This window comes from Branchiostoma belcheri, unplaced genomic scaffold (assembly GCF_001625305.1).
Source record: "Branchiostoma belcheri isolate BF01 breed outbred unplaced genomic scaffold, Haploidv18h27 scaffold172, whole genome shotgun sequence".
Taxonomy (NCBI): Eukaryota; Metazoa; Chordata; class Leptocardii; order Amphioxiformes; family Branchiostomatidae; genus Branchiostoma; species Branchiostoma belcheri.
In genome coordinates, this window is record NW_017803180.1 from 468,824 (window position 1) to 482,986 (window position 14,163).

A 14,163-nucleotide genomic window follows, 5' to 3' on the forward strand; every position below is an offset into this window, starting at 1 on the left:
TTATATACTCACTTTCACCCACAACTACATACATGTAACATATTCTAATCTTCAAGTCGCATTCAGAAACTCATATTGAACAGGGCTAACATGGAGATAGAAGATCAGACACATTCCACCTTCATAGTGTTGGGCAAAAGCTTACCAAACCTAAAACAACAGTCCAATCAAGGACACCAAAAAGGAACAAAGGACTTCTTTTCACACAATCAGTGATTGGGGGTTCTCACCTGTCCAGAAGGAAGTGACAACAGAGAAAGTGTATGACAATGGAGGGTGCAGGGGTGATAATGAATGAATAACAATGGACTTCATGCGGATTTGCTGATGCGCAACAAGTTACATGTATTTCTTTCACGTATTTCTGGGTCAGTGTGCCATTGACCTGGAAATATTTTAGTCCAATATCAGGTTAAAGTCATAACAGCTCATGCAATTATGCCATGCAATTTATAATGTAGTGAATGGGAAATGGTTTGGGTTTTCAGAAGTTTATGCAGATCCCAGGTTTATGCCAATGTCAGTGATGCAAATAGTTGGTGAGCACTGTATTTATGTTACAGCTGAGCCTCACATTGCAATGGTGCTAAGACAAGTTTGTGTTGGAAAGTCTGAGATAGTTGTGAGAACTTGAAGAGCTTTGGAGTTTTGATGTTGACCTTGTGTTGACCTTGTGTGTTTAGTTGAAGGGCACGATGGACGGTCTGCAGGAACAGCTGTGTGAGACCCGGGAGACGGGCGACAGCGTTGCCAGGGTCGACGCCCTGCTGAAGGACGCCAGACAGCTGCAGAACAAAGCCAAGGTCGGGTTCTAACTCTGACCTTCAATTACTCATAACTTTGTTCAACAGAAACATGATAATTCTTCTGTCAAAGGTACAAAATATCAGCTCTAAACTTGTTTGTTAAACCTATATATACAAAGTCACTCAACTCGTTTTGTTATGAACCAAGTTTAATCTGTAAGTTCCAACAAGAAATTACTGAAATTTTCCGTGTTACAACTCCAGTCCAGGAACAAACAATTCACCTTTTCTGTGACATCACATTATGTAGAATAATGACACACAAAAAAATTGCAGAAAGTTTCTACCAACGCAGATGAACTTTGAGACAAACTTGTTCTGTTGTTGCGTCCTCAGGTTGGTCAGGACAAGGCGCGTCGGCTGGTTGCCCGTGGCGATGAGTTGATCGGGGAGAACCACTATGCGGTGGATTCCATCCGGCCGAAGTGCCGAGAGATGCAGCTGGTCTGCGACGACTTCACCGTCGCCATGGCGAAGAGAATCGACCTGCTCAACAGGTCACATGACCTGCAGCAGAGGCTGGACAAGGTAGGGGCTCCCTCTGCTGGGTATGTGTAGAACTGCAGTTTTGGCTCCTCCCACTGGGTACATGTGGAACTGCGGGTTTTTCTCCCCCTGCTGGGTACATGTGGAACTGCGGGTTTTTCTCCCCCTGCTGGGTACATGTGGAACTGCAGGTTTGGCTCCTCCCACTGGGTACATGTGGAACTGCAGGTTTAGGAGACACTGTCCACTAGCTCCCCCTGCTGGGCAGGTTTAGAACTGCAGATTAGAAGATACTGATGACTAGCTCCCCCTGCTGTAGAGATGTAGAACTGCATTATATCTGTGGTTGAACTGTTGGCCAATGGTTGCACTGATTGGCAACTTGCACTGATCAAATGTTGTCCGGGAAATTTATAATGTGTGAAACATGTATTTTTATTGGTTTGTTAATCGTACGCCTATATTGATTGCAAAACTGTAGTTTTAATATACTAATGTTTTGTAAATTGGTTTACAATTCAGTTGTTTTTAACTGCGAAGAACCAATGAATCCATCTTGAATCTTCAATCTTGAATCTGATCTGTCTGAATCCCCCCCCAGGCGAACCGTTGGTGCACCCAGGGCTGATCTATGTGTAAATTCTCCCCTGTGGGCTGATCTATGTGTGAATTCTCCCCTGTAGGCTGATCTACATGTCAATTCTCCCTTCCAGGCGAACCGTTGGTGCACCCAGGGCGTTGACCTCCTGGCCTCCCAGCCCATCGACAAGTGTCAGACCCAGGAAGGTGCTGAGTCGGCGCTGAAGGAGTGCCAGGACTTCCTCGAGACATTCAGCGACCTTCGGCTGCAGGACCCTAAGGAGTTCCATGTCAAGTTCGAGGAGATGCTCACCGCAGAGTCAAAGGTCAGCGGCAACTTTTCAAGGTTAAATAAAGGTCGACAAAAAGAAGGGAATAAAGCAGTATCAGACTGGCTCATTCTTTGGAAAACCGGATTGATTGATTCTTGCTGTATTGATTCTTGCTGTATTGATTCTTGCTGTATTGATTCTTGCTGTATTGATTCTTGCTGTATTGCCCCGCAGGCGTCTATCCAGCTGGTCCTGAAGAGAATCGAGGATGTTCAGGAGATGTTTGAGAAGAGAAAAGTGAGTCTGCAGAAGCTGGCGGTGAAGCAGCAGCGGCCGGTGCAGCCCGTCGCAGCACAGCCCTCACCCACACACAAGCCTCGGGTCGGGGGTCAGGCGCGGGATGACAAACGCATCTCGTCTGCATCGACCTCCAGCGATGGGGAGGGGGTTAAGAGGAGACCTCCCCGCAAGTCAAGACATGCTCCCAAGGTGGGTCAAGGTCAGGTGTGCTGGGTGTCAAGGTCAAGTGTGTTTGGTGTCTGAATAAGGTCAGGTGTGCTGGAAGGGCGGCTGAGTCATGGTCATGTAGGTGGCGTATGAAGGTCAAATATGTTTGGTTTCTCAAGGTCAAATGTTTAGTGTCTCAAGGTCAAGTATGTATGGTGTCTCAATGAAACATCAGACCTTGCCCATTCTTCAGTGATATAATCTGACAATGTCTTCTGACCTTGACCTTGCAGGTGATGAAGGTCAAGAAAGGGCCAAGCCAGCGGAACGTTCAATGGGTACAGACAGATTCCTTATGGTGCCGAGGGTTTGGTGTGGTGAAGGCTGTACTTAATCTGTACTTCTTCCTAGGAACAGACGTGTGTGTTGACCTGTCTCTCAACTTTCCTGTTGCTGTGCTGGTGTTCTATAGTTGCCATGGCCGCACTAACAGATCTGGTGTTCTACAGTTGCCATGGCTGACTACTAATAGATTTGGTGTTCTACAGTTGCCATGGCTGTACTAATAGATCTGGTGTTCTATAGTTGCCATGGTTGCATCAACAGATCTGGACGTGTTCTACAGTTGCCATGGCCGCACTAACAAATCTGGTGTTCTATACAATGTAGTTGCCATAGCTGTTGTTCTATAGTTGCCATGGGTGTTCTAACAGATGTTCTAGTCAGTGTTCTATAGTTGCTGTCACTACACTAACAGATCTAGTGTTCTCTAGTTGCCATGGATGCACTAACACTAACAGATTTGGTGTTCTCTAGTTTCCATGCCTTCACTCACAAATATGTATCATGACTTGTCTGTACTGAATGAGATGTTTCTTTTATGTGTTCTCTTATACTGAATCAGGTCTTTCTCCTTCCATTCTCTTAGGAAATTCTGTACCTGCTTTCCAAACTTGAGGACTTAACTGTCACTGTGCTCTGCACAACCCTGTCTGTTCTTCTTTTCATTCCATTTTCATAGGCAGCTCTTATGGATCACAGTATCAGTTCAACATACAATGTACATGTAACTATGTCATTATTGTTGTATGTTTGTATATTCAATTTGACGGTTGTGTACGTGTGTATGAGTGTGTGTGTGTTTGTGTGTGTGTGAGTGTGTGTGTGTGTGTGTGAGTGTGTGTGTGTGTGTATGTTCTCTTTATCAACCAAAGTTTGACATATCCCAGCCTGCAAAGCCAGCCTTTGAACTTTGAACTGCGAGTACAGACCTGTAAGTTGTGACCCGTGACCTTTCACCCCCAGATCCAGGTCATGGCGGAGGATTCTGTGGAGGATCGTGTTTCGCAGACGTCGACAGACTCCAGTGAACCGGAGGGCACGTTAGAGAACCTCGCCACCAAGAGAAGGTCAGTTACTACTCCTCAAGGTCGTTCTGCCATTCAGATGCTGCTGAATGTGTCTTAAGGATGTTGTTTTGTATCCATGCATAGTTATGTTCACCTTCGCAGAAGGAAAACATTTTTTTTGCTCTTGTTTCTTCTTCCTCTTCTTCCATTCCAAACCAATAAGGTAAATGACCTGAACCAGACGTCTGTCACCACGGTAACTAGTGTTGGGTTACATCATGTTGCAGTTTTATAGCAGGAGGGATTTAGACTCCTATGATCATGGTTTTGACCCTTTGTGACTTGTGCTTTCTTGTTGTAGGAAGTGTTTCTAGATAATGTGCATAAAGCTGCGAGTTTTCTTTGTCCTTCCTCTAAGCTATTAGAATTAGATAATATCAGGAAATGATATACATTGTAGCCATCCACATGCTTTAAGCATGACATTTATTGGTCAGAATTAACAGCATCAATTTATCAGTATTCTTTCCATTGTATTATACAACTTTCACTAGCTATAGGCCTGGGATATCTCTGGCTTTCCAATATGATGCATTTGAAATGCTCATTCCTTTTGATGCAACGTTTTCCTCACAAGATGTGATATTAACAATCCAGAGTAGGCCTGCATGTAAATAGTGCATCAAAATGGTCAATTACAATTTCACAAATACCTAAAGTCTAACGGCAAACACACAACATACTGACTTGTTCATAGTATTATCATACTACACCTTCAGGTGGGGGGTTCCCAGTGAACAGAATTTCACCCTACAAATTACTGACAAAGGCAAGTAGATAGTTTATATAATAGTCAGGCCATAGACACATACATGTGAATATGTGGAAAATACTACAGTTATAACAATATCCATAACTGATACAGAGATGCAAAAGTTCTCACACTTCACAGCTCTGGGATTTCATGAGTACCTGTAGGTGGGAAGTTTCCGACCCCTTAAGTACAACCAACTCCAGAGGGGGTGGGGGAATGCCTGAGGGGGTGGGGAAGGCTTGAGGGGGTTGGGGGAAGGCTTGAGGGGGGTGGGGGGCAGGGCTGTTGTTCGTTGTTGCCCCCGTCGTTGACTAGTGTAGATGTGGTCCCTCGGCTGTTTCTCTGTCTGCGTTCGGTACTGTCCTCCCTCCGCACCCGCGCCCGGCCGCTCATGTCCGCTCGCCGGTTCCCCGGACCGCTCATGTCCGCCCGCCGGTTCCCCGGACCGCCTGACATCGCACGCAGAACCAGGCACGTCCCGACGGTCAGCAGCACAACAAACGCCAGGACCCCATAGCCCGCACCCATCAACAGCTGGATGACTGACTTGCCCCAGGGGTAGGGGGTCTTGGCGGCGTTATCTGGTGGGAGTTCGGTGGGTTTGCTTTTGCCAGAGACGGTCGGTTTGGGGAGCAAAACTTGCCCACGTCCTGCACTGGTTGTGCCATTATATTTGTCCTGAAGTGTGGTTCCATTCTGCATGGTAGTTTCAGTCTCCATGGTAGTGCGATCCTGTAGTGTTCTGCCAGCCTGCACCGCTGTGCCATTCTGTACTATGGTACCAGCCTGTACTGCGGTACTGCCATGTACTATGGTACCAGCAGCTGCAGGAAGACCTGAGACGATCACCATCAACACCATCATGTCAACACACGAGGCAACGTTACCTGTACCGGCCATCCTCCGTGTAGCTCTGCTTTTCCCTGGAGGCTCTGTTAGAACAGTGTGGCTTTTTCCTCGGCTCTGGTGAGAATCGCAGCTCCTGTGAGACTGCACGACGAAAGAGCAGCCTTCGATGTGCAGCACGAATCTCGTTTTTATGATGTGCAAAAGGGCAGCAGACGTCTCCCCAATCCTGTCGCCTCGTCACACACGGCGGCTGTTAAAGTTGCTCCCAGCTGCAGCAACTGTCACCAGCTCACAGATAATGGTCTCTCTTAAGGTCTGTCTTAAGGTCTGCTGTAAGGCCATATCAATTTGGTTTATTGGTTCTCGGATTTTTTCAGAAAAAATATGAAGTGGCAAGGCGAAAATAAATACAAACAGGCCAAGGCATCCTGGCATGATAGCCCCAAATGATTTGATAGGAGCCATGAAGTCAACATACCAGGCTGGTTTGTAATTCAAACAATAATTTCAAACCACTGGGTTGATAGGTGGAAAAACTGCAACAACTCTAAACCTCCTTCAAATAGCGAAAAATATGACCATTTTTTGGAGTTGATTATTGAGAGCCTGAACTGTTTTTTTTTTTGGGGGGGGGAAGCGGGTGAATCCGTGAACCAACAAATTAGATTGTTGTGGCCTAAGGTCTGTTACAAGGTGATTACTGCCTGGGTTTGTCACCAGGGCCTGGATAATGGCAGAACTGAAATGTCACAGCTTCCCAGCTGGCAGAATCAAGCTGATGACAGTGTATTATAACTGCTCTGCATTGCGACTAGGCTGGGAACATTTGGGATAAAAGTTCAATCTAGTAAGCCAATCCACAGGTCTGTCGCTGGCAGCTATCATGCCAGTTTAGAGGACATTAGGGAAGCTAATTGTGCAATCCTGACTAAACCGTTATACATGATAGACGGTAGATGCAGTGTACTTAAGTTTGAACTGTGTAGTTTGTGAAGTTGGTTTGCAGCCTAACCTGGATTCAGACACAGTCCTATAATTGTGATAAAATTTTGTGGATGAAATCACAGCAAAACAGTCAGAGAGACGTGAAACTTTTTTTTATTACATTTTTGTCCAGCTCTGCAATGTTAACAGTTTCATATCTTTCATGACTATACCATATATAGTGTTAACTTCTGATTGGTAACTTCCATAGGTGACATTGTATCATATTGGTTTTTACATTAGGCTTATGTAACAGTTGATGAATATTGGCTTGAATGTCCCAAAGGAAAGCAGACTTGAAAAGACACAGTCATGTTTTGTGCTGTTCTTGTTTCTGCATTATTCACCGTGACGATTCTTCAAAAACATGGAGAGCAAAGTTTGCAAAATCTGTACAATATAAAAGATTGGCACCAATACAGAAGACAGGTAATCATACATGTACTTGTGAATCAGTACAGCACAATATCTATACAGTTTATGCACATTATAAATAAAAATGATTGACAGTTCTGCAGTGATTGACAGTTGTGAGTCAGTGAGTGACAGTTCTTGCCTGGTATCTAGACAGTCTCCTGGATGGGCGGGCATGACAGGGTGACCTTGAGCTTGTTGGGGGATGTGTTATGCCGTGATTGACAGCTCTGCTAGAGTGATTGACAGCTCTGCTAGAGTGATTGACAGCTCTGCCGTGATTGACAGCTCTGCTAGAGTGATTGATAGTTGGCCTAGCCTGGCCTGGTACCTAGACGGTCTCCTGGATGGGGGGACATGACAGGGTGACCTTGAGCTTGTTGGGGGATGCGTTGTGCAGTGATTGACAGCTCTGCTAGAGTGATTGACAGCTCTGCTAGAGTGATTGACAGCTCTGCCGTGATTGACAGCTCTGCTAGAGTGATTGATAGTTGGCCTAGCCTGGCCTGGTACCTAGACGGTCTCCTGGATGGGGGGACATGACAGGGTGACCTTGAGCTTGTTGGTCCCGCCGTTGTGCCGCAGCACCTCGGGCATGGAGAGCGCCCGCGCCCCGGCCCCGGGCTGCGGTTTCCTGCGTCCGTCCCGCCGCGGAGAGAACTCTGTCCGCACCTCGGGCTCCGGCGCCGCGCAGAAGTGAGACAGCAGGCAGGTGATGCAGATGATGAGGAGGATCGCCAGCAGCAGCCCGGAGCCGGCACCAATCAGCAGGTGGATTATCTGACGCTTCGTCTGCCGCGAGAAGCTGTCGCCATGCCAACCGGGCCGGGCTGGGCTGCGATTGGTCGGCTTGGCTTTGCGGAGGACCAACCAGGTGGAGTTGGCTGGTCCTGTTGTAGTCATGTCAAAGGGCATGTCTGTAGGGTCAAAGGGCACAGCTGTAGGGTCAAAGGGTACATCTGTAAGGTCAAAGAGTGCAGCTGTAGGGTCAAAGGGTGCAGGTGACTGGAGTTGTCCCCCCTTTGCGGCTTGTCCAGTGGTCAGGAGTGGTGTGTAAAACATCAGGCCAACTGTTAGAACCAGGGCTTCTCCAGGCTGCATCTTTCTATATCTGTCAGAAAACACAGATACATGTATCAATGTTTCAGAAATATCTAGTAAACAAATTCAAGCTTATTCAAATTTTCATGATTAATTTTCATGAAAAATAATGACTGACTAATATCTTTTTAATATTCCAAATACTTCAAAATTATTTCAAAAAATATTCTTACAAACCCTTGGTGACTTGGATGGACACTATACTGTACATAACTGATCAAATGTTGGCTATCAGTCTAAAATAGAAATATTTTTAAGCAATCGCTGGAAATGGTCAACCATAATTTATCTGATATATTCCTCTTTTCTTATATATATGTAACATGAATGCAAGTAATATAAGCAACGAAGATAATATAAGCAATGAGTTTCAGACTCATTTTCATGAAGAGAGAGGGAAACATGAACTCACCTGTGGGTTCTTTCTGGAATCGACTTCTACTAAGTCTCTGTTTTCCCGGATTCTTCCCGGAATGGTTTGTACCTGGCGGAATGGTTTGTACCTGCCGGAGTGGTTTGTACCTGTGTGTCACAGCTGCCAGTGTTCAGGTTCGCTCATCTCTGTCAGCCCAAATTAGGAGATCATTCCGTACGGGTCGTTCCATTTCAGAGAGGGGGAAAGGTTTGCCTACCAGGTATAATCTATAGTCTGTGGTGTTTAGTATTTATGGCAAAGGTGACTGCTCATGCCTTGGCAAGCTCTCTAAACCTTTCAAGCTACGCATCCCCAGGTACTAATGCAGGGCACTTCTTTATCAGTCAACAGCTTTTAATTTCCTCTTCCCACTTACTATAAGTAGTGTAAAGTGTTGATTTTGATAGCCAGAAATTACTCCAATCAAGAATTGCTCCGATCATCATAATGATCCTTTCATTTCTCTCTCTCTATATATATATATACATGTAGGGCATTTCTTGGGAAAGCCATCTTCGTGTTCATCTATTGCACTGGGTCGGTGATAATCGTTAAAAAACCCTTCTGTAAATAAATGAACACCTGTATTCCTAATCTTATGTACAAATGTACAGATGTGCAAATGGAAAAGTATAAATAAAGTACAATCATGTAGTCAAAAGGGTTTTACTTCTCTGGACATTGACCTACATGTTCTATCTCTCTCATTTTAAAACCACTCTCTTTTAACCTCCTATTGATGAAATGAGGTAGAAACAAGCTGATGATTTAAGCTCCACTTAACACGAATACAAAGCGGCCGCCCAGTTCTGAAAGCACTCGTGAAGCCATTTTTATTTGCCCAGAATCATGAACATTACACCAGACTGCCTCGTGCTGCCAGATCACTAGGCCTGGGGGGATTTCTGTGCATTTGGAGACTTTATTATTAACTCCATTTAATTTAGTTTCAATATGAAAGTCACATATTATGTAGCTAATCTTCCTGGGGTTTGAATGAAATATTATAATATATATATATACAATTATAGCAAATTACAAAACAGTTTTATTAAAGCTCTTTAAGACACTTTCCCTTACTTGCTAATGCACAAAATGGCTTGTTTCCATCACCTTTTGTTATGTTGGTTTTACTTTCATGTACATTGTTTTGTTCTGTTCTGTACATTTGTTTCATTGTAATTTTGAGACTCCAGGAAGAATAGATTTCATGTAAATCTAATGGAGATCTAATAAACAAACAAACAAACAATCACAGCATACTGGGGAAGTAGGGAAAAGGTTAGAGCAGTAAAGACGGCATCTTCAATGTCTGCAATTATGTTATTGTGAATACATGTACTACATTAGTGTATACTGTACTAGGAATATCTTTGCTGTTAATTCTACTGTATCCCTTGTTACTTTATATCATAGACATGTTCACTGTTAATTACACTGTATACCTCAATGTTACTTAACCATGGACGTGTTCATTGGTAATTACACTGTATACATGTGTACCTTGTTACTAAACCATAGATGTGTTCACTGGTAATTACACTGTATACATGTGTACCTTGTTACTAAACCATAGATGTGTTCTCAACAGCACCTTTGTTTATCAGCCAACTGGAAAGTTAGGATCATGTTACCATGGTAACCTAGGGAAATGTCAGTGAACGTGAGTAACGATGATTAAGATAACGAGTCCCTGCCACACCTGGTCCCTAACGAGCCTTGTACACGTCCCGTCAACTCCACTCCTGTTACAGGCCTCTGATATCAAGAAGTAAGGAGCAAGCAGCAGAGCAAGCTCAAAACTTGCAGCTTGGAGGGAAGCATTAGGGCAGATTTAGGCAGATATCTGGGACAGAGCTTTGATTTTGAGAATTAGGGAGATGGCACACAGTTAGGCAGGTACTAGAACATTTTGTAGCTGGGAGATAGGCAAGTAGCTGAGACAGAAGTTAGGCAGATATGACAGAGTTAGGCAGAGAGTACAGGTAGCTGGGAGAGTTAGGTAGCTGGGAGAGTTAGGGAGATGGGCCACAGCTGACACATACTAACTCCATGCATGTTTACTGAGTGGTTGTGGCCACACAGCTGACTGTGTGCAGATCACACACAGGAGCAGATGAAGCAAATACAGCAGCTGTCTGTCCTGTAGTGTTTTATACACAGTAATGGTTTCCTTACTTCTGTCCTGTAGTGTTTTATACACAGTAATGGTTTCCTTACTTCTGTCCTGTAGTGTTTTATACACAGTAATGGTTTCCTTACTTCTGTCCTGTAGTGTTTTATACACAGTAATGGTTGCCTTACTACTGTCCTGTAGTGTTATATACACAGTAATGGTTGCCTTACTCCTGTGTAAGTGTTCTATGCACAGTCACTGACGAAAGCTAGTGGATACTAGCTGAAACATCTGACGTTTTCAAAATCATATCCAGTTGCTTGAGTAACTGCTTTTTGGCGTGTTCTATACACAGTAATGGTTTCCTTATACTCCTGTAGTGTTCTATACTGTACACAAGTCCTGGCAGTAATGGTAAATCCTTCCGTACACAAACTGGCTGTTAGGTACTCGTGTAGAGGTCACACACTTGCATAAACAGCTTCCCATGTTTCTAGTTCAAGTTGTTCGTGCAGGCAGGTTTTTGGCATGATTGCAGAAAATTTAACCCATGATGAGTGGCACAAGGTTTTAATACAGTAGCCCTGGTGTAAAGGTTTGTTCTGATGGTCACAATTACTATTTACCTGATTGGGAAACCTACAGGAAGAGGGACATGTTCAGACAAAATCTATGTCAGTTTGGACTAAACCATGGCAAACATGTGTCCCACAATTTACCTAATATGTAACCATTGTCCATAAGAAGTGCTACACTGGGGCAAAGTCATTGTCTCATGTATTTATTCATGTAGTAGTTCAATAGTTCAATCTCAAAGGGTGGCTGAATTCAGTACAGATTGCAGATTGTCTTATATCTTATAGCCATATCAGCCACTTAGACATGGTATCATGTGAACTATGTTTGAAGCCTACATTTTAAACTTTATATTAGTATTGTTAGAAAGGCATCGGTTATTTAAGATTTAGTAGTTTGCTTGAAATTTCATCTAATAATCATTCAGCTTACTCATTCAGCTTAGCACAAATGGAACAAAAGAAAATCAGCCAGCTGTTTGTATAACCTTCACCTTGACCTTGATAAAACTACCTCGACTTTGACGTATCAGATGAATATTTACTTCTGGGCAACTTTTCTTCTTCTGGCCAAGAGTCAACTCCTGGCATAAGTAGAACCTTTCCTTAGTAACGATATCCTCTTAGCAACATAACAACTTTCCTTAGTAACGATAGAACCTTTCCTTAGTTACAATATCCTCTTTCCTTAGCAACAGTTACAACTTTCCTTAGTAACAATAGAACCTTCCTTAGTTACAGTATTTCCTGTACTTAGTAACAACATTGTTCTTCCATAACAACAGTAGCACCTTTACTTGGCAACAATTCCTTGCCTAAGCAATGATTGTTCCTCCTTTAGCAACAATAGAACTGTCCACGGCAACAGCAGTTCTCATGTTAACATTGACCAGACCATGTCAAGATTCGTGTTGATCCTACAGGTTCAGTTTCCACTTTCAGATCTGTAGTTGACAGTTTTTCATCCAAACCTCCAGAGAGTCAATAACATTCAGATTTCTGTCACAGTTTTTACTTCAAATCTCGGGAAAGTCATTAACATTAACATTAATTTTGTACTTCATAGTTTTTGATTGAAATCCCCAGATAGTCGCTAATACGTAACTCTTCAGTTTCCCCTCAAACCTCAGCTTGGGTGTTTGTGAACATTTCGTAGCCTCAGACCTCAGCATGTGTGTTAGTAAACATTTCGGAGACGGCTCCGAGCTTGCCGTCGTCCTTGCCGTTGACGATGAGCGGGTTGTCCTCGGCCATGTCCGTGTAGGACGGTTCCTCCGCCTCATGGCTCCCGCCCGGCCGCGCCCGGCCCTTTCTCTTCTCCTCCGTCCCCGCGCTGTTCACGCCGTCGTGTTTTATCTCCCCGTTCGCGGCGGAGAAGTGCACGGGGAGCTCGGAGCCGGAGTTCTGCTGCTTCTTGCGGCGGATGCAGCAGCAGAAGACGAGGATGCAGACCAGCAGGAGCATCGCGATGAGCAGACCCAGCACCGCGCCGATGATCACTCCTGTGTTCGAGCTCTCCTTCGCCGTGGAGACCGTCGTGCACTGCAGCGCGCGGTTCCCCCGGTCTGGACCAATCAGCACCAGGCAGATGTTGTAAACCCGCCCAGCCGCCAGACCGTCCAGCGTGAAGACGGGGTCGCGCTTCAGGTCGCTGACCTGCACGTCGGGCGAGCCAATCACGTTAAACCGCACGACGTACTGCCCGTCCGGAACGCCGCTCCAGCCCACCGTGATGCTGTTCTTCGTCACGTTCAGCCGCTGGCTCCGAACCGGCGCCGTCGGCGGGGCAACGAAAGGTCGCTCCGGCTCCAGCGTGCTCGGCAACAAGGGTTCAAAGGTCGGGATGGGTTCGCAGGTCGGCTGGTCGGCGACGTCCGTCTGGTTGCAGCGGAACTCGTCGAGCGCGATGCTGGTGACGCGGCGGTAGCTGCCGCCGAAGAAGCAGGACAGCCATTGGCTGTCGGGCTCGAAGTTGACGTTTGTCGTCTCCATCCAGGCGCGGAGCCAGCGCAGGCGGCAGTCGCAGCGCAGAGGGTTGTCGTACAGGTAAACCTCCTCCAGCGAGTCCAGGCAGTTAAAGATGCTGGAGTCCAGCGTGGAGAGGACGTTCCCGTTGAGCAGCAGCTCGCGCAGACTCCGCAGGTGCCGGAACACGTCGGGCTCGAGCCCGGACAGCGCCGTGTGCCACATGGAGAGTTTGTGCAGCGACCAGAGCCCCAGGAAGGCGTCGCGGTGGATGGTGGACAGCAGGAAGTTGCCGAACAGGTACAGCTCCTTCAGGTGGTGCAGGTTACCAAAGGCGGAGTCCTCGATGTTGGCGAGTTCGGGCATGTTGGCGAGGTAGAGGATCTGCAGCCCCTCCAGGCCGCGGAAGGCGCGGGCACCGATCCGAGCGATCGGGTTATAGTCCAGGTACAGGTGTGTGAGGTGGAGGCTGGACAGCGCAGCGGTCGGCACCGAGGTTAGCATGTTGTCCGACAGTTTCAGGTCGTTCACGACGCGCAGACCCCGGAATGCCGCGGGGCCGACGGAGGCGATGTGGTTGTTGGAGAAGTCGATCGTGTCGACAACGTTGGAGCCGATGTCGTCAAACGTCCCGTCCTGAAGCCGGTCCAGAACGTTGTCGTGGAGCCAGATAAACATCACCTAGGCAACAGGAATAGATAAACAGATAAACAAAACATGATGTCACCTGGGCAACAGGAATAAATGAATTAATAAATAGAACACAATTGTAAGTGGTTGTGAATAGAGGTGTGTATATGCATGACAGCATGTGTGTGTCTGTGTGAGTGTGTGTGTGTCTGTGTGTGTGTGTCTGTGTGTGTGTGTGTGTGTGTCTGTGTGAGTGTGTCTGTGTGTATGTGTGTGTGTGAGTGTGTGTGTGTGTGTGTGTGTGTGTGTCTGTGTGTGTGGTGTGTGTGTGTGTCTCGTGTGTGTGTGTGTGTGTGTGTGT

General features: G+C 45.9%; 2 protein-coding genes across 4 annotated transcripts in view; one reads left to right on the top strand and one right to left on the bottom strand.

Annotated features, from left to right (window-relative positions):
* The first annotated feature begins 664 nt into the window (after window positions 1-664).
* The window catches only part of LOC109466957 (guanine nucleotide exchange factor DBS-like), a 38,897-nt gene continuing 25,398 nt past the window's right edge, over window positions 665-14,163 (top strand). The window contains exons 1-6 of one of the 2 annotated variants that reach the window (XM_019764839.1): window positions 665-803; window positions 1,143-1,334; window positions 2,006-2,197; window positions 2,378-2,632; window positions 2,884-2,928; window positions 3,896-3,999. In XM_019764839.1, the coding sequence (XP_019620398.1) occupies window positions 696-803; window positions 1,143-1,334; window positions 2,006-2,197; window positions 2,378-2,632; window positions 2,884-2,928; window positions 3,896-3,999 (896 nt within the window). In that variant the 5' untranslated portion in view covers window positions 665-695. The remainder of the gene's footprint in view (window positions 804-1,142; window positions 1,335-2,005; window positions 2,198-2,377; window positions 2,633-2,883; window positions 2,929-3,895; window positions 4,000-14,163) is intronic. The other variant, XM_019764840.1, reaches the window with a different exon arrangement.
* LOC109466958 (nyctalopin-like) overlaps window positions 11,170-14,163 on the bottom strand; it is a 15,983-nt gene continuing 12,989 nt past the window's right edge. For both annotated transcript variants that reach the window (XM_019764841.1, XM_019764842.1), the window contains exon 4: window positions 11,170-13,853. In XM_019764841.1, the coding sequence (XP_019620400.1) occupies window positions 12,366-13,853 (1,488 nt within the window). In that variant the 3' untranslated portion in view covers window positions 11,170-12,365. The remainder of the gene's footprint in view (window positions 13,854-14,163) is intronic.